Here is a 20,534-nt window from a genome sequence, read left to right on the forward strand (position 1 = left end):
TATGGATGAAACTAGAGTCCTTGAATATAATTGCACTCATAAGTCAAAGAAGGCAATTCATAACAATTTGGCCCAGCATTTTAATTTTGTCTGTTAAATTATTCATGCGAATACTTTCATGAGTTAAGCCATGAATATTTGATTGGTGGTTGATTCATAACCATAAACTGTATTAGCCCTTTATTTTTCTCATTTATGTCCAATTAACATATACGGGAAGGTGGAGAAAATTTATTCTTCTTAATATGAGAAACATCTTTCCCCACAGACTTATTGAGGCTGTCTGATGAACATTTACTATGACTCCAGGTCAACATTACGTTTATTCTGGCAGTTTAATAATTATTCTAATAATAATTCTCATTACATAGAGGGAAAATATTACAAATCTCTACTTTACAAGTGAGGAGATGACATTCAGAGAGGTTAAATAATGTTCCAGAATCCACACGATATGTTGGTGGCTGAGATTAGATTCAAATCCAGGATTAAAAAATTGAATGTTCCCCACCCCACAGTGGCTCTGATGATTGTTCTCAATGAACCCAGGCCAGTGTGCACATAAATCACCACTCTCTGAGTCTACTCTATTCCTTTTCTGTTACCAGAGCAAATTGCTAAGTAGATATCCAATACTTGTTTAGTCTTGTCAGTTTTGTATCACTTAACAAATATCTCTTCTGCCAACTAAACAGGTATTTACAGCCATTTCCCTGCTGTACACAAATATGAGAAGGTGCACAGTTTGGCAGGTGGCTAAGAATGGGTGGCTAGATGTGAATGTCAAAAGCTGCTACATAAAGGCTAATTTGTAGGTTGTGACATTTGGTGAACTGTGGCTATTCAGTTCCTTTTAAGCCTGAACAAAGTATGGCATTTTACCTTGTCAGAGAAAGAGCTTCTTGGTCAAAGGGTTGTGAAGATATCAAGTAATTGTCTCAGTAATTACTTTTAGAAATCCAGGGATGGGCACCCAAGAACATCCCAATTATTTTAGCTTGAGTTAGAGAATTCAAATACTTATCCTAATAAATATGCAGACTTAATAGAATTGGTGTTATCCAGCACTATAACCTCATAAAATCATCAAGAAGGGTGTATATACTTGTATGTGTGTATATAGATAGATAGATAGATAGGTAGAGATATAAAATTTAGTTTAATGACATACTTTTTTCCTAGCAATATAATCTGTCTATATGCTGACTTAATAACTGCTTTATGAGAGCTGTATACGGATCACCATTGATAAATGCATTAAATCAGTGGTTCCGTAGACTGGCTGAGAATTTCAATCTTCTGGGAAGTTATAAAAACACACTTTTAACTCTGAGTCTCTGGAGATTGGGATTTTTTTTTTTTTTTCCTGAGGTAGGGCCTGGCAACCAGCATTTAAAATGTTCCCAGGTGAATCTGATATGCAGCCTGGTTTAGAAACCACTGCTTTAACTACCTAATGCCTCATCCTCATTAGAACTTTACTCATTAAAATTAAATACTAATTTGCCTTATAATTTGGAAGTCTAACATGTGACTCAGCCCAAGTGACTACTGGGTTTGGAAGTCTTCTGTCCAGCACAAACCCTGAAATCCTTAAAAATGGGTGTGCAGGTCTTTCTTGTCTTGGTTTCTGATCACCTTTAACTCTCATCTCCTGCCACTTGCTACACGGATGTGCCACATTCTGTTTCCTTGCTATTCACAGAGAATGCCAGGCCTATTTATACCTCCTGTTTTGATCTTTAGACTTCCACATTTTCTTGTCTGCCTGTAAACTCCCAGGGATCTCAAGGATTCTACCTGAACGTCCGGGCCGCTGGGCCTGTTTCTCACTTTTTCCTCAGCATCCCAAGGACTCACTCCTTGGTACCGACTCTTTCCAGCCTGACACTTTGTTACACTGTGCTGGGTTATTTCTTTACATTTTTATCTCAACCCGTATGTTGGGGACAGAAACCAAAGAGCCCAGCGCCTGCACACACTAGGCACTCAGTAAATATCCCAAATGAAGTTTTCTCAGATATGCATTTTTATCCCCATGACCCCTCTACAATTCTGTTCTCAATGCTGTGACAAATGATGTCTCTTTCACATGGTACAGCTTCTTTAAAAATGTTCTCTTTTGGGTCTTCAAACTTGTTTGCTGCTATTAACTGTATTTCAGTTTGGTGTTTGTGAGCAGTACAATCCGTTTAGTACATCTGTTCTTTATAAGACTGCCTTTCTTGTGAAATACTTCATATTGGATTTTCTGGAGTACTTTAGAGTCAATCACTGGTAAAAACTATCACCACAGCTGATTGATCCGGCTGAGTCCTGCTTTGGACGTGGTTTAAGACTGCAGCCCATGGGCTACCTCTGTCTCTGCTTCCCAGCTTCTCATCCACCCAGTGGACAGAAAAGCTGCTCTCCACAGCTTGTTTGGAACGTGCAACCTCAACTCCAGGAGATTTACTGAGATTCGTTGGTAGAGGCCCCAAAGGATCACTCTTGAGGGAGCGTGGCCAGATGATCAGTAGATGAATGATGCACAGCTCACGCTTTCCTTTCGAATTTTGCCTGTGGATCGCTCTGATAGCTGAGGATGTTTTCACATTCGCTGCGTCCCCCAGAGCAGGGAAGCGGGAGCAGGGAGGCGCAGGGGGCAGGCGCCGGGCTCTCCTATGCCCTGCGGCGAAGTGGAAGGCGCCGGGAGGGGCGGGGGGCGGGGTGCAGGGACGGTGGAACTGAGGAAAAGCAGGCCGTGGGGTTATTCCCTGAATGAATCCCGACCCACACATAAGCTGGGGTTTTCCCAGGAGAGACCTGGAGTTAAGAACAGAGAGGAAAAGGATGGTGGGAGAGAGGAGGAGGAAGCAAAGGAGCAGCCCAGGTGTGTCGTCCGCTCTAAGCGCAGCGGAGCGCACACGTCCTGCTCCTGCCACGCGTTGCCACGAGGCTTCCAATTGCATTGCAGCCTTCCGGCCCGAGGCCCAGCTTCCGCACTTTAGGTGCATAAAGGGGACACTCAAGGGAGTCCTCATGGGGTGGGCCTGCGTCGCATTCCCATGGCTGAGAGATGCCGCAGGGTCACCGAGAGGGCAAACGAGGCAAAGCGCTGTCACCTCCGCAGAGCTGACCCAGCCGCCCTTCCTCCCGCCCGTCCTGCAGGTGGCTCCCTAGCACGGCCCGCAACTGTGCAGGGCCTCCAGCTGCTCCGCGCACAAGTGGCCGCGCTCCTGGCCCGGAGGCTCCGCCGCACGCTGCGCGCCGGGAAGAGCACCCTCGCCGACCTGCTGCTGCCAGTCCTCTTCGTGGCCTTGGCCATGGGCTTGTTCATGGTGAGACCCCTGGCCACCGAGTACCCTCCCCTCAGACTCACACCTGGACATTACCAGCGGGCCGAGACCTACTTTTTCAGGTAAGTTGTTTTTGTTCCTTTGATTTCAAAATTATGTCGAGGCAGATTATGAATTGCAATAGCTTCGATACTTTTGAGAATTCTAGATAAAAACTGGAAATATAAATGTTTTCATTATTTCCGAGGTCTGAATTCACGAGGAGATCCTTGGAGAAGCTCTTGCTCCTCTCAGGCTGTCTCAGGGCAGGCGCTTAAGGCTAATGAGGCTGCCTGGTCTCCGAATCCTGAGCCCCTGACCCCTCCTCATGGTGGCCGAGTCCCTGCGCGAAAGGGCGCAAGCTGTCACCCGCCGACCTGCAGAGGGCCCAGCACGCCCTGCCCCACAGGAGGGCGGGATAGACTCCGGGATTTGTAGGATTCTAGAACGTATTAGATATATGTGGTATTTTCACAAAGCCCTCCACAGTTGTTTCTGGGACAACAGCCCCACAGTTGCACACACCTCTCTGCGGAGAAACCTATGACAGCACGGAAGGGATGGAAGCCCTGAGCCTCCCCAGTCCGGGGTCAATTGAGCAGGATCTGTTGCCGGTGCGTTCAGAAGAGCCTGGGTTTTTGCCCCAAATGAATTTACGCAAGAACTCAGAGCTTTCTGGGTTGCAGATTCATACACAAGGGTTGGGAACCTAAAATAGAAACCGATCCCCTAAGTTCCTTTGCCTTAGTTTAGCGGGCTCCTCTCTAGATTCAGGAGAATCTGTGCAGAGTCAGAGAGGCCCGGCCCTTGCCGGGAACGGCCATGACTGTGATCCAGATATCACTACATTGAACATGCAAAATCGTCTTCAAGGTGGCTACAATTTTTCACATTTGGGTTGGGGAGACAAATGACTGGGACTCAGTGATACTAGTTAACAACTGCACAAGCATACTGGCTAGGCTTTTCAACATGAAGACAACTAAGAGGACGGTGTCAGTTCTGCTTTTGTCAAATATATATGCTTACTAAAATAAGCAGCTTAACCAGCTAATCTCTAAGAGCCTACTAATATGTGTGTAATTTTTGTAGTGATGTGTAATTTGGAATTAGATTTAAACAAATACATGGACAAAGTAAAAATCTATGGTAAACTCTTCAGTTTGTTCCCTCCTTGTTACACTCCTCAACTATAAAAGGGCTGTCACTATTTTGAGTCTTTTGATTATAAAATATGTTTCTTGAAGAAAATAATACAAAGCACAGGCTAGCCAAAAAATAAAATAAAAAACAATCACATGTAATTTTATCAGAGATATCTACAGTAAACCTATTGGGATAATCTGCCACATGATATACATAATACTTGTATCTACATGCATTTGTATTTGTTATCACAATGCGATTACACTGTAATACTCTCTGTAACTCTTTTACACTCCATAATATCTTTGTATCTCTTCTTATAAATCAGTACAACCACTTTACTCATGAAAACTACAGTACCCTGACTACTGAATGGCTCTTTAGTAGTATGTTGTTGGAGGCACATTAATTTATTTAGACAGTCTCTTTTTGGGGGCATATAAAGGTTTATTTATTTGTTTTTTTTCCTATTATAGGCAATGCTGTATAAGAATCTTTATTTAGTTAGATTTAGGTGACTATCTACTTATTCTTACCATCAGACATTTCTATTAGAATTTTGGGGGGCAAAGGCATCAGTATTTTTATGGTAGATATTGCCAAATTACCCTTATAAATGTGTGCCAATTAACAGTCTTATAAAATCATTGATTCTTTTCTTCAACAAATATTTATGGTGTACTTACTATATGCTAGCTACTGTTCTAGGTGGTAGTTATATGTATAATTAGAACAAACCAAAACTCCTAGTTTTGTGGGAGAAAGGAAGTTCAGTTCTCTAAACTCTAATAGTTTTGATAGTTCAGACCTGATATTTCATTGCTTAATAGGCAGCTCTTTGATTACTATTGAAGTTGAATATTTTCAAAGTTTTTTGGTTATTGAAAATTTTACTTTACATATTGAATATATTAAGCATCGTCTATATATATATAAGTGTATTTCCACATCATATTTTGCTTCTAACTGACTTCTTCACCCTCCTCCCCTCTCTCAACTTTACCGCTTATCTTTTTCTTCTGAGACCGTTGAGAATTTCCCTTCATGGTGTTTATTTCACTGATACCATTTTCAGTTGACTCCAGATAGCCATTCACTTTCTCTACTGCATTATTAATTTGGCGATTATGTTTTTCATTTGAAGGCATTTTTCCTACTCTCCCAGTATTCATTTGTTATAGAAGTGATGCACTTCAAAATTATTTTGAGTCTGAGAATTAAGATATTTTAATATTTTCTTCTATTTCTAAGAGTTACTATTTTAAAGTAAGATATTTGTTTGTTCTCATTTTTCATAATGTTACTTGACTTATGAAACAGAGGCATTCACATGTCTGGAGGTTTATTTTCTCATCCTTACAGAGGAGTCCTGCCTACACAGGTTATAGTACCTGTTCCATCAGTGATTGCAAGTGCCCCACTTCTCATGGTTAATTTCTGTCTAAAGAGAAAAGAACAAGCTTACATTTTCTCAGTTTTTGTTTTAGTAGAGTGGTAGTTTAGTTAGTTATGAGGAAAAAAGTAAAAAGCTACCAGGAAGCATCCACACTGATGGAACATTTTCTTGCTTTTTTGTTATTATCTCTAATGTTTGCAGTGATAGTCAAAAATTAGTGGGGGAGAAGAATAACTATCATCATTTTATCATTTTATGGCTGCTATAACTGCTCTTGTTAGGAATTCTCCACTGACATTCATCACTTTTCTTCTGCATACTGGATCCTCTGTGAGTGTGTACCTTGATTTCTCTGAAGACAACCCCTGTTGTTTTGCATTTGTATTAAACTTGCCTCTTTCCACTCTCAAAAGTGCCCTCTTATGAGTGATAAATGATGTGGCCATTCCTTCTTTATTGAATCTGAGCACCATGATCTAAATCTTGGCACAGGAATGATTCAAAAGGGGCCCAGATTTTCACATCTTATAGTCCTCCTGACTCCCTGTGTACACAGGCCACCCATGGTAACCCAGCACCCATCCTTGCTGCTCCAAATGTGGGACAACCCCATTTTATAACATCTGTGAGCAGTCTCCTTGGGAAGGCATATAAGATTGCCATTACACTCCCTCGCTTTCTCCTTAGGATAACTCCCTGTTGATAGGTGCATAATTCAGGCCTGCATGTAGCTTTCAAAAATCATGAATGTATTAGCTTTGTGCTGATTTGGAAGATACATATAAATCTTATCTTATTAGTGTTCTGACAATTCTCAATAGAGCCCCATGCTTCTAAAATTTTAGAGTTGAGAAAATGCAATTATATATCTACATTAAATTCACTGAAAATTTCTTGCAGAATACAAATCTTCATAAAAGCACAAACCAGAAGAAATGCACTAGAGAGGTTCTTTTCTACCTGAATCCTTCTACAAATGAAGGGAACAGATGACACCCCCACAGCTCATAGAGGGTTTGAGCTTCTTGGGCCCAAACAAACCTGGGGCTTTGGCAACTCAGTCTGCAGTGTTCTCCAACTCACATGCTTTGGTGGCCAGGTGGAGAGTGAACGCATGACATCCACGGCTGTAAAGATGCTTGTTTTGTAACCAGACCTCCATAGCACATTGACTTTATAGACTGTGAGGGAGGAGGAGAAGTATGGAGCATGTCTGTGTTGGTTTGGGGTCTGGTCAGACATTCATGACCCAGGCTTCTGACTCAGTTTTGTTCTGAATCAACTTGCTCTGATTGCTGTTTTGAGAGTGCTCCAGAAATTCTCCCTCCCCACTAAGAAGTGTGAGAAAAGGGTGGCAGGGCCTCTGTGCCTGTTTAGGGTGGAGACGAGCAGCACAGAGCAGCCCCAGAGAAATTAGAGGAGGGTGGTGCAGCTCTGAGAGATACAGTGTGAACACAGCTGCACCTGCTTGCAGACATCTGAGGCTGGTAAGACCTGACGGACCTGCTCAAAACCTTGAGCAGCTCCATATTGCCCAAGGGATGATATTGCCACATCTTAGCATATCCTACAGGTCCTCCTGGTGCCTCTGCAGCCTCTGCCACTCCCTTTATCTCATGCTCTGAACTTCAGAATGACACAATCATACATGATGTTGCTGCATCTCTCCCTGTTTAAGGAAATGGAAACTACCTCCTCAGTCCTCTGCCACTCCCACTCTATACACTCTAATGTTCCCAGCAAAATAAGAATACTTCAAAACCCGGCTCAGATGCCCCCTTCCAAGGATCCTCTGTGCTTGCTCTCTCATCTGAATGTCTGTCATTCCTGTGTGGATGTCACTGTGGCTTAACTTAGTGCGGGGGATTCTTGCCTTTCTTCCTACAGGGAGACTTCCTGGAGCTTAAGGATCAAGCCTTCTTTATATCTATACCTTTAGTTCCTGCCAACATGTCTAGAAATGGTTACTTTCATTAAATCCTTGTTAAATTGAGATAATGAAAATGAAATGTATCAAAAATGTCTTCCAGAAATTAACTTGGACAGGCAGCAGACAAACAAATGGAGCATAGAAAGACAGCTCTCTACACATTAAAAATATAAAATATTTAGGCTCCATGACCTCATCTTCTGGGATGGGGCTCTTAGTCCTTGCTAGAGGAGATGGTCCTAAATACACCACTAGTTCACTGCATTAGAAAAACCCGTGAGCCCTCCTTGAACATGGACCTGACCCTGGCCCACTGTCTGCTGAGTTTGTTCCTACCCCCAAACTCTCTCTCTTTTTCTCCTAGTTCTCCAACTAGGAGACCTAGAAAAAGACCTAGAAGGAGCAAGTGTAGGACTCCCAAGTCCTGGTCGCTACACCAGTTCTTTAAGAACCCAAGAGGGCCAGTGGATGTATGTGGCCAGTCAGTGCCCACTGTCACCATCCCCTTCTCCTGTTAGCATGCCAGCAGAAACTGGGTGCCTTTTTTAGTTTTCTAGGGCTGCTATAGCAAAGAACCACAAACTGGGTTACTTAACAGAAATGTATTTTCTCACTGTTCTGGAGGCCAGAAGTCTGAAATCAAAGGGTCAGCAGGACCATGTCCTCTCTGAAGGCTCCAGGGGAGAATCCTTCCTTGTGTCTATAGCTTCGGTGGCTGCCAGCGATCCCTGACATGCCTTGAGTTGTGGCAGCATCACTCCAGTCTCAGCCTCCTGTCTTCATGTGGCCTTCCTCCTGCATGTCTCTGTGTCCACATTTCCCTCTTAGAAGGACACCGGTCATATTGGATATGGTACCCGCTCTAATCCTGTATGAACTCATCTAATTATATCTGGATAAACTCATTCCGAATAAGATCACTTTCTGAGGTTCTGAGTGGGCATGAAATTTGGAGGGAAATCATTCAACCCACAACATTTCCTACAACATCTTCCTTAACAAATACCACTAAATTTGACCAATCTCTTGGCCACTTGCCTACAGTAGAATCACTTGGTGTTCTGTAAAACTCAAGCTTTTCTGTTATATGCAGAAGGATAACAGAAATTAAATTAACTGAAGACTGACAGTGATTGTTGGTGTATATTTGTTGGTGTTCTGTCATCTCAAAAACGTCCACCAGGTTTTGCAAAATGGTCACCGGGATGTGACAAATGTATACTTCATGATCCAGTGATGTTAACATTCATAGAGAACATCTTCAATTATTTATATTCTTCTCCTCATATATGTACAACTTCCTTCTATGTATGTGGCATCTTTATCACATGAGATAATAGTGATTGCTTCACTTTGTTTCAGTAATTCAGTGAGAGGACGAATGGAAAGTAATTGGACAATTGTTTGGAAGAAATATAATGAAAGTTATTTTTCTTCTTATTCTTAGTAAATACTAGGATGGACCTAATATATCATCTGCGCTTTTGAGCGGGATGGAGAGGATGTAGCACATTCACCAGCAGGCTCTTGGAGGCCTTTTTTCTGGCAGAATAACATACAAAGTGCTGGCTGCCCCTCTGATCTCATTTCCTGTTTGCCCTTCCCTTGTCTGCAAGGTCCGCCTTCACACCAGGCTTCGTCCAGGTCATAGAACATCCAAACTCTGGACCGACTTTGCATGTCCAGTTGGATACCCCAAGAGCATTCTTCCTCTCAGTCATGGCACAGAAGCTGCTTTCTCAATGTAACTCGCCCATGGTCCTTTTACAGTCCAGTGGGAAAAAACAGATGGTAAATGAAATAGCTGAAACTATTTGCTTGACTTAATTATGTATACATTGTATGGGGACAAAGTCCAGCACTGAGTAGGCATTTTTAAAATGTTTACCCATGAGTGAATATATATCCTTCATGCTCTACCCAACCATGAATTTAGGATGTACTTCATGGCCCCTCACCCTGGGTGAACTGTTCTTCAGCTCAGCCCACCTGAGATTCAGTAATTTGTGAATTGCTGGTAGTCGTACCTCTTAGTGGGTTGAAATTTAAGAAAAAAGAGAGAGAATCCCTGATGACGACATTCTCATTGTGGACAGTGAACTCACAGATGTTGGGTGAACTCCTCGGTTGGCACAACCTAGCAGAAACAGGACTGAGAATCCATTTCAGCCCTCCTGGCTCTAATTCTCATTCCACAAACACTTACACGGCCATAAGTTCTACCCTGAGAAAGTTTACAGTCAAGCAGAGAAATGATCCCTACAAACAGATGGGAAAGTCTTATAGGTAGATACTTGGTGCAGGGGTTGTGCATAAGCCACATGGGGAGATCTATTTAGGGGTGTCAAAGAAGGTGTTTTAAGGCTATGCCCCCTAAATTGCTTCTTCTGAGATAAATAGGTGTTTTCCAGACGTGGAGAAGAGAAAGTTTCTTCTCTTGTACTCTCTCTAAAGGAAGAGTGTGAGTAAATGTGAAAAGTAATGAAGGAAGTCTAGCAGAAGCCTTGATGGTTTCTGGCAGGTATTACGGTATTATAAGGCATTCTGAGGAGAATTGACATTATCTTGCAAACACAATGCAGGGAGGCATTAAGGAGTTCTAAAATCTGGGGAGTGATATGAGGGGGATTATTTTTGTAGCTTCCAGGTATGAAGTCTGATTTGGAGCAGTCTATCTGAGTCTCTTCCCCTCATAGGTAACTTTTTCTGCCTGGAATTGTGTAAGATTTCTTCTTTATCCTTGGAGTAAAGGATTTCCCCCCCCCCCCCCCCGCTACTGTTTCCTTATCAAAACTGCAGATTTAAGTCTTTTTTTCAGTTCAGGGTAATTTTTTTGGGGGGTGGGGGAGTATGGGGTCTCACTCGGTTGACCAGGCTGGAGTGCAGTGGCGTGATCTTGGCTCACTACAACCTCCACCTCCTGGGTTCCAGTGATTCTCCTGCCTCAGCCTCCCGAGTAGCTAGGATTACAAGCATGCACCACCACATCTGGCTCATTTTTGTATTTTTAATAGAGACAGGGTTTCACCATGCTGGCCAGGCTGGTCGCGAACTCCTGACCTTAGGTTATCTGCCCGCCTTGGCCTCCCAAAGTGCTGGGATTACAGGCGTGAGCCACCGTGTCCTGCCAGTTCAGGGTAATTTTCTTCTATTATTAATCTAATTTCTACACACCCATTTTTCCTTTACCTCCTTTTAGAACTCCTAGCACATCTCATGTTAGGGTCTTCCAAATCCATCTTTTAATTCTTTATCTTTCCTTAAGGATTTCTTTTTCCTTTTTGTCCTCCTTCTGTGTGGATTTTTCTTATACATCACTGTTTGTATCTAAACAGTGGCTATCCTCTTACTCAATTTATACCTCTAATATTATCTTCAGGAAACCATTCTTCTTGGTTTGAGAAAGTCCTGTGTAGGCATTTGCTTCTCTGTTTTTTTGTTTTGTTTTGTTTTGTTTTTAACTTTAAAGTGTGTATTCCTGCAGCACCTTTATTTTTCATAAGTATTGGCACTGTTTGGGTTTTTCTCTGGTTGCTGGGACCCCAGGACATGTGTTTGTTATTGCTGTTTTGACAGATCAGATAAGGATGTTGCCTATCAACTGGATGAAGTTCCGAATCGAAGCACATTCTGCCTCTGTAGGGCAGCAGCTGGGCTGCCAGTACTTTCTGTTTTTTACAGGGAGGTGGGGACCTTTGCTTCCTATACTCTCTCTCATTTAGGAATAGAAGGAATCAGCTCCTTTAATTAAGCTTTTTCTTGACTACTGGGGTCCAGCGAGAGAGGGGAGGCTGAGTTCTCTGGAGATTTGCAGGTCTCTGAGGGCCACACTTCCCAGGATGGGTCCTTTCTGGTCCTTTTCCCTGGATGCTCTGCTCCTGTTCTTCACATGGCATTCATATGTGGCCAGGCCTGTAGAGATTATGGCCCTGAATTTGCTTGGCTAGTAGCAAATCCCATAGAGCCCAAGACCTCACCTGGAACCAGAAATTTATCAACACCAAAAGCTGGTTGGATCAGGAGAGGTCGAAAGACTGGAGCTGAGAGTGTAGGGAAGGAAGGAATAAAGAAAGGAAAGGAAAGGAAGGGAAAAGAATGGAATGGAATGGAATGGAAAGGAATGGAACGGAATGGAACGGAAAGGAAAGGAGGAAGGGAGGAAGGGAGGAATGGAGGAAGGAAGGGGAGAGTGTAGGCTGCTGTCTTCCCAGATGCCCCAGTGTTTCTCAAGGTTGGTTTGATCCTTGTCTAAATCAGAACCACTGGGGGGGACTTGTTAACCAGGAAGGCCCATTAGGAGTGTGTATTTGTTCAGCCAAGCTCCTTGGGTCACTCTGGTGCACAATAAATTTTAAGAGATGATTATTAGAGAGAGTGATTCCATTTATGAAGTTCCTCGAGAATCATAGGTAGTAATTTTCAATTTCTAGAGTCTAGTAAGGACAGATGTCAAATGTTTCTAACATAGAGATTTACTTTAAAATATAGCCAGGAGTTTGAAGGCAACAAAAGAGGGATAGTTTAGGAAAAAGCATTTGAAGTTTGTGGTGACAAAGATACTTTTAAAAGAAGCTTGCATTTCCTAATTTGTTAGAAACCTGAAGGCTGTTTATACGGAGGTCACACTGCCTACTTATGAGACATAACTTTGTTGTAAATTTCAGCATGTTCCATAATTGTGTGTTTCTGGCCACAGCTGTAGGGAATTATATTAGGACAGTTGTAAACCATACAAATATTTTAAAATCTTTATTAAATTTTATGCAGTGGGGAAGATAGTGTTTTTCTATAAACATTTATTTCTGGATTTGGATGCCACAGAGGTGTTTGCATTTTAAGTTGCTCTGGAAACAAAGTCCTCCTCAGCAGAAATATAATACTAATTTAATGTAATGAGTTGCATTTCTTCTCAATTAAATTTTGTTTTTGTTTGAATGGTAAAAGTTCAGAAAGGGCCAGATTTAGGGAAGTAAAATAATTGGATGGAGATTAAGGATGAGGCCAATGAATTCAGTGCATTGTTAACCTATCACAACTTGTTCAACACATCATTTATGAGACCCTGAGTTCCAACACCTATCCTAAGCATTGTGCCCTTTCCTCAAGGATTGCTTCATTCCAGTAATGAGAACAAGGGTAAGCCTCCAGTTAAACTCCAGTGAAGATGTATACTAAGGCCACCAGGCAGGACAAATGGAGCAGAGGAGGCAGGGAGGACTTATTATGGAATCGGTGTTCCAACCAAGGTTTCCAGGCCAGGCTGGAGATGGCTTCCAATCAAGTGTCCAGGATATTGGAGATACCGACACAGAGGGATCAGCACCCTCAAAAGCAGATCTGCCCAATCAAACAGTGGTTCTCCTGGTCTGGGCTGCGCTGGCTAGGCTGGGCTGGGTGCCGTGCTCAGGAAGAAATGTTGAGCAACAGGCCCTAGGATTGTGGAGGGATTCAAATACTATTTCAAAACGCATAGGTAACAAGAAGCCATTGATAAATTTTGAGCAAAGAAAATGTCAGATTGGTATGTTAGAAGAGCTCACTAAAGGAATTAGAGAAATTGGGAGTCTGTAATGTTCCATTCTATGTGTACGGTCACACTGAACAGTAGCCTAATGAGAAGTTTCTTCTCATTCTGAGCTTACGTTTGTTCTGCAGGATGTGGTTGGAAATTCCTACATTTCCACCTCAGACCTTTCTACATTTTAATGCTAATAGCAATTCAGAAAAATATTTTGGACTCAATTATTTCTTGTCTGAGAACAAAAAATTAATTAGAGAAATCAGTGGTTACAGATTGCTCTGTGGTTGCTTACATTTCTTCTTTCTTTTTTTTTTTTTTTTTGCATTTTCTGTTTTAAAGCTTTTTTATTGCTCATAATAATTATACATATTTATGGGGTACATGTGATATTTTGATACATGCATACGATGTATAATAACCAAAGCAGGGGATTTAGGATATCTATCACCTCAAATATTTATAATGTCTTACTTTGGGAACATTTCAAATCTTCCAGCTGTTTTGAAAATAGGATAAATTGTTGTTAACTACAGTCACCCTGCTGTGCTACCGAACACTAGTACCTAGTTTTTTTATAACTGTATGTTTGTACCTATTAACCAACCTCTTTCTCTCCCCTATTCTTCCCAGCTTCTGGTGTTTGCATTTCTTCAATGTAGCTAATGTTTTAAGTTCTTTAAAAGGAGTCACTTATGTGTATTTGTTAATTTATATAATAATTCTTTCCAAAAAGAATTGAGGTCACCAGGTATATCTATATAATCTATAATGCTGATTATATACCATTTTTGAAATTTTTGAGACAAGTGTTTGCAAAGATTCTTACTCAAAAAGTATTTTATAAATAACACAATGTAAGTTCTGAAAAGTAAGAAATCTGTACTCTTTTCTAAATACTAATTTAGAATTTTAATTAATTAAATGAGCTCATTCTCATTCAGTCCAATTTAGAAAATCTTAAAATGTCTTTTTCTCTGTATTTTCTCAAGATTGTCTTATAATTGAGGTATAAAATTTAATACAGGGTTTGTTTCTACAACTCCCCACAGTGACATGAATAGTGTCTTATTGCTGATGGTGTCTTCAGTAAGGAAATTCAGTTTGGGTGGTTTTGGCTTTCAGTAATGCTGCTTGAACTACAAATAGACTTCTGAGATGTGTGCCAGTAAAATTTAATGTGTACTTAAAGCACACATAGGATTCTGTGTTGAGGACCTCTGTTAAGAAAATGTAGCTCAATGTAGCTCACATATAGAAACCAAATGATATTTCTTATATTAGAAATTGTTTTATTTCAGGACTATGTTAATAGAACAAATATTCAGACCAAACTGGAGCTCCAACTTTAAGAGCATAGTTTTGCAGATTTTAATATATTAACACAATATGATATTATGTAGCCTTTAAAATTTGTTTTTAAAAACCATGCAAATATGTGAAAAATGGTGGTGTTATACTATTAAGTGAAAATGTTGAGGAAAATAATGTACTGTGAATGTGAGTCTATAAAAATGCATATCTGATGGCAAAACTATACTTTTAATAAATTTTCCAATTTTATTGCTTGTTTGGCATTATCATAAAAACAGTGGAAAATTAGCTCTATCTCACTTACTAGGAATCATTAGATGGATCAGCCTAGCTAGGGCACAATGTGAGGTCAGCAGCTGGTTCTCCATTCTCTGTTGGGAGCCACTAATAATCCCACTTTGTTTCCTTTGTCTCACAATGAACAGCAGCAGTGGGGGCGACGACTTGGACCTCACCCGTGTGCTTCTGCGGAAGTTTAGAGATCAAGATTTACCCTGTGCAGATTTAAACCCACGCCAGTAAGTGTCAGGTGCTCTCTGCAAAAGTGAACACTCCCAACTGGTAATATTGTAGCCTGGGAGGACTGTTTTTCTCCATGATTGGTTATTTCATGTCACAAGTTTATGTTATAAAAAATGAAAATTAGCCTAATGAGTAGGTTATTACTGAACGGGCCTTATGGGTATCACCATATAAAATGATCTGAAGTAAGCTTCATAATTACCCCCTTTCTCCCTTCGTACATGCATGCTTTATATTATTGCAAAATAAATTAATAATTAACAGCATTCAATTTGTTTAATAAAACCCAAAGCTGAAAAGAATGAAGTAGCAATGAAGTCTGAATTATGTATTAGCTGTTATTTACTTTTAGAGAATCCTTGTACATATAAAAAATTAATTATATATATTTTTAAATTAAAAGACTTAAAGATCAGTACTGTAAATCAATCTGGGGTGAATTACTTTGAAAATGATCTTTTTGGTATTTACTCATGGTTATTGTGATGATCTTTCTATGAAACCTGGATAGGGGAGGCCTTTCTTTATAAACACTTATTTCCCTCTTATTTTGCTCAATTGTTATATATTGAGAATCTACTACAAGCAAAGTGCTGCTGTAGGAACCAAAATTAATACGGAATATGGCCCTGGTCTCAAGGAATTTACAGTTCTGGGTAGAGCAAATGAGGCAAATGATAAAAGCCATAATGATTTATTAAGTGCCAGAAGTGTATGTTTTTAAGTAGTAAATATAAAAATCTAACAATAATACAATATTGGCATTATGTTTTCTAATTTGTGATGACATATTTTGCCCATTAGTCATATTGGTAATTAGTGTGAGACTGAAAAACTATTAATGTTCTCAGTAAGAATTAATAGATAATTATGTTGCTTCATTCTAGTCTTTGCAAAACAAAGTAATTTATTTAACTAAAGCTTCAATGGTAATGTTTCCATTTTTCTCCTCTCTGATGGAATACACAGGGTGTAAAATATGTCTACCTTTGAAAAATTGAAATGTAACCTAGGGCCCCATGGGGTCCGGCCCTGGTCCAAGCTGGGATCAAAGAAGAACCAGTTAGAAAAAAAAAAATCTTTTATCTAGTCCTTCTCCTTCCAGAGGAAAAAACAAAAGGTAGAATCAATAATTAAAGGACAGCAGAATGTATTGGACATTTTGTTTGGACACGTATTTTACTTCCAGTTCCTTTTACGTGGGTTGCAGTAGAGCCCCAAACTCTCCTCCTCTCCTCTCTCTGTTCCATGAGCTCCTGCCCTCCAGCCCAGCCTGCAGATCAGCCTCATTGCTTTTCTCCTCTGTCTGTTCTTCTTCTACCTTCCTGGATTTATGTTTTTGTGTTCTCCCTTTTCTTTGTGAAATCTACCTAATCTATCCTTAACTCGTTTCTATATTTAATCATTTCTATCTATTTTTGAGGTCAGCATAACAAAAGGGTAGGGGGAGAGGTACATGAAAAGATGCTGTGAACACTTGTATTAATAATAATTTATGTCCATGTTATACAAATAGGGCTTGATTCACTAGGACCTCAAATCAGAGCAAAAAGTTTTACTTAAAACCTGTAGATTTCCTTCTGTAAGTGTAAAATATTGTTGAATTTGATGATATCTACATTTTACTTCCTTGGAAGACTTGGGCAATCACTTGATAATTAACTAGAGGAAACATTTAAAAATAATACATTAGATTCTACTGATAGGTTGCTTTTCTGTTGAGATACTCAACTCTGAGTGTCAACTCAATGGTGCTATGTTGAACTTCTGATTTGTACCTCCCTCTCATACGAAGACAATGAAGAGCTCTAGAAAAATCCACTGTTGTCTAAATCCGATCTAAAATATGAGTTTTCTCACAGTAGTAGGTGATGCATAATTTAAAATTTAAAATGTGTTAAAGTTGTCAACTTTTAGAAGCTGACGGGTAGATATAGATATTTAGCTTCATTTTACAAGGCTTATATCTGGTGGCACTTCAGTGTTGAATTCTACTATTTCTAACACAAAATGGTCACTTTCCTCACCCATTCTTGTTAATGGTTTAGTACAGAACAAAAGTCATAGCAAATCTTATATTTCTATCAAACTTAAAATGCCAAGTGGGGAGATGGATAAGGTTTATTTTTGTAATTAAAAAGAAAGTTATTAGATTGCAGCGATATAATAAATCATCTTGGTACTCAGGAAAATCTAGAAGGCTCATTATTAGCCAAAAGGTGGGATCTTCAGAGCCTGTCATGGCTGGTGACAGATTCCCTCTTAGGGGCCTGTAAAGAGGAAAGTTGAGGCCATGGATCAGCAGTGTAGAGAGTGTGCATACCAGGGATCATGATAGAGGGGTAATATAGGACCAGTCTGCCTGAATCCAAATCTCAGCTCCACTCTTACTGACTGTGTGACCCACGCAACTTGCTGAACCTCTCTCTGCTTTTCTTCATTTGCATCAGTGTGCTCTCAGTTCTGTAGAAAGAATAGTCACCTCAACGGCAGGATAGTTCTTGTAGAGAGCTTTTGTTCTCTTAAGGCAAGTTCCTGCCTCAGAAAGCAACTCTCAAGACAGTAGGTCCTTAGAGCTTCTGCCTCTCTCTTCGAGGTTTAAAATGCACCTTAGCGCTTTGGGGAGGCCGAGGTGGGCGGATCACGAGGTCAGGAGTTTGAGACCAGCCTGGCCAACATGGTGAAACCCCGTCTCTACTAAAGTTACAAAAAATTAGCTGGGTAAGGTGGTGCGCACCCATAATCCCAGCTACTTGGGAGGCTGAGGCAGGAGAATCACTTGAGCCCAGGAGGCAGAGGTTGTAGTGAGCCGAGATTGTGCCATTGCATTCCAGCCTGGGCAACAGGGCGAGACTCCATCTCCAAAAAAAAAAAAAAACGCACCTTAGGTGATTGAAAACTCCAGGCAGCCCTGTAGTAGAGAGAACTATTTCACCCAGTGTGTCCAAACCTGAAGGACCAAATGACCCTCCTCCAGCAGCCTCTCTGCAGCTGTGTCCTGTAGGCCACTTTAGGGAAATGCTTTGCTAAGTCAAAGTGTATTTTTAGATTCTTAAACTTTAAAAGAAAAATTATGTAGAAACTTCTGATTTCTCATAGATCATCCCCTCTGTCTCTCCCTTTTATGAACATTCACACAGCTTCTTAGTGAATCTGTTTGAACACAAAACTTGTTGGAGGCTGAGAAGTGCTCAAAAAACTACCTGTCATGGGTCATTATGTACCTCTCATGGACACCTAGTTTTACTCTATAAAAGGGAGCTAGGAGAAGAATAAGGGAGGATTTGGAAGAGAAAAAGAAGACTTTTTGAAGTCATATATTAAATTATAAACACTTGTTAACCATCATCTAAGGCATCTGAAGGAAGAAAGGCCTGCTGAGTTTCAGAAGTATAAATGGAATTTTTTTTAAAAGTACATATCAGATACAGTACTCTGATTAAATACGTAACTCTCTTAGGTGTTATTTCCATGTAAACTCTTAAGTTTCAAACTGGAGTCCCTATAAGCTAGTCAGCCAACAAAGTGTGGAGAAATCTTTACGTTATTTTTGTTGTTTCAAAAATTACATAGACATTGTACTTTGCTAACCTGGTTAATAGAAATGGCAAGTTTCTTTTCACTGGGCAAGGCTTTCTTCAATTGGTGTTATCATACTGGCTTTCTCATTGGAGCAGCACACACTTTGCATAGAGCTGGGATCTCGACAGCTGCTTCACCTCTCTGGACCCCACCTCTTCTTCTGAAAAGCAGGGCTAGTAAGGATGGTGGTAAAAATATCTAGCCGGTGCTTGTAATTCGGTAAATGCTAGTTTTCTTCCTCCTTTTCCAATTTTTGAGTAATTAAGAGTAATTATCATTACTGAAACAAATTTTGATTTCCAAATGCTAGAAAAAATTAATTTTAAAGTATGGGACTCATAAGGAAATAGAAATGATAGGGAAACTGTGGAATACAAATGTGTTTTTGAACCACTGCTACAAATGGTTTTCATAACTGTTTCTGTTGCATAATCTTTCTGCAACAGAAAGTTTAACCAGAAAGGTTTAAAGTGGAAATTTAAAAATTGTTTTTCCTTAAGTGATGATTGAATTACTGTGTCATGCCACAAAAAGGAATTGACGTCTTGCTGTTTATTAATTGCTTCTTGGTACCTGTTTATGAGACTGCAAGCCTCAGGTTCCACCAGGAGCCCCAGCCCCACCGTGAAAGTCCTAGGGAGCCCTGTGATACACTCAGTACAGTAAGAAAAGTGAGCCCCATGTAATATAATGGAAATGCTGGCGTTGTAATAAAACATTGTCATCAGATTAACAGCTCAAGCTGTGAAAACAAATGTAAGAGCTCTGCCTTCTCGGCAGTGGGAGATGATTATCTTGTGAACTCTGTTCTAGTCTGATGAAACTCTCTTTTATGGAAATACAATGGCTTTGTAAATCTAAAAGATCATTCCAATTCTCTCCTTTGTTTTTTAGGAAGAATTCTTCATGCTGGCGCACAGATCCCTTTTCTCACCCAGAATTCCAGGATTCATGTGGCTGCCTGGTAGGTTTCTGCAGCATTTTTGATCTTTTTAAGTCTAAAATTCAAGTGACAAAAATGAGTTTACCCTATCTATAAAATTTTCATATTTGTAACTGTGTCTCTATAACTTTTTGGTTTCCTGGATTAGCTGTTTCTGGGAAAAGTTTCATCACATAAAGTGAATATTTATAGAACACAGATGCTGTATAGATTGACAGTGCCCCTCTCCTTCATTGCCTACTGCCTTTGGTCTTTAACATTCCCCTGGCATTCATTAAGAAAATGACTATTCTTCAAGTAATGATAAAGAAGCTAGAATTGCCCTAAGGAAGGAAATTTTTCTAAATTTCAAGGCAGCATGACCTCAAGGTTCTTGCCATATTTTTATTTGGGCTAGATATTAACAGCTAAGATGCCCCTTAGCTCTCTGACTATGGTTGATTCTTACAAAAACATGTGGAAGTAGGTGTGCCACTATTGAGGTGAGAGACATCACTGTCTAATCTGTGAAGGAGAATAAATTGAAATTTATTTGGAAAACTGATTGGAACTCATCTCAAAGAAAATCTCGGACTCTAATTAATAAAAGGCATAGACCTGCTAGCCACAATCAATAAGCCAGTATGATGACAGGTCTAATTTATAGGAAAAAGGGAAAAGAAAAAAAATATTGAAGTTAATTGAGCATCTGTAATGGAAATGGCCACTTGGAGAACATGTTTACAGGGCCTTCCTAGTTAGTGGCTGATGAGTTGGAATTCTCCTTAATAGTTGTCAACCTAAGGGAAGAAACTGAGACAAATTAATATAGGTAGAGAGTTTATTTGAGCCAAAGTTGAGGACAGCTATGTGGGACACACTTCCAA

General features: G+C 40.3%; 1 protein-coding gene across 4 annotated transcripts in view; it reads left to right on the forward strand.

Annotated features, from left to right (window-relative positions):
* Positions 1-20,534, forward strand: part of ABCA13 (ATP binding cassette subfamily A member 13) — a 477,235-nt gene that overhangs the window by 281,234 nt on the left and 175,467 nt on the right. For 3 of the 4 annotated variants that reach the window (XM_016957445.4, XM_009442734.5, XM_063815352.1), the window contains exons 43-45: positions 3,151-3,400; positions 15,047-15,139; positions 19,620-19,689. In XM_016957445.4, coding sequence (XP_016812934.4) covers positions 3,151-3,400; positions 15,047-15,139; positions 19,620-19,689 — 413 coding nt within the window. The remainder of the gene's footprint in view (positions 1-3,150; positions 3,401-15,046; positions 15,140-19,619; positions 19,690-20,534) is intronic. The other variant, XM_009442731.5, reaches the window with a different exon arrangement.

Source organism: Pan troglodytes, chromosome 6, assembly GCF_028858775.2.
Source record: "Pan troglodytes isolate AG18354 chromosome 6, NHGRI_mPanTro3-v2.0_pri, whole genome shotgun sequence".
Classification (NCBI taxonomy): domain Eukaryota; kingdom Metazoa; phylum Chordata; class Mammalia; order Primates; family Hominidae; genus Pan; species Pan troglodytes.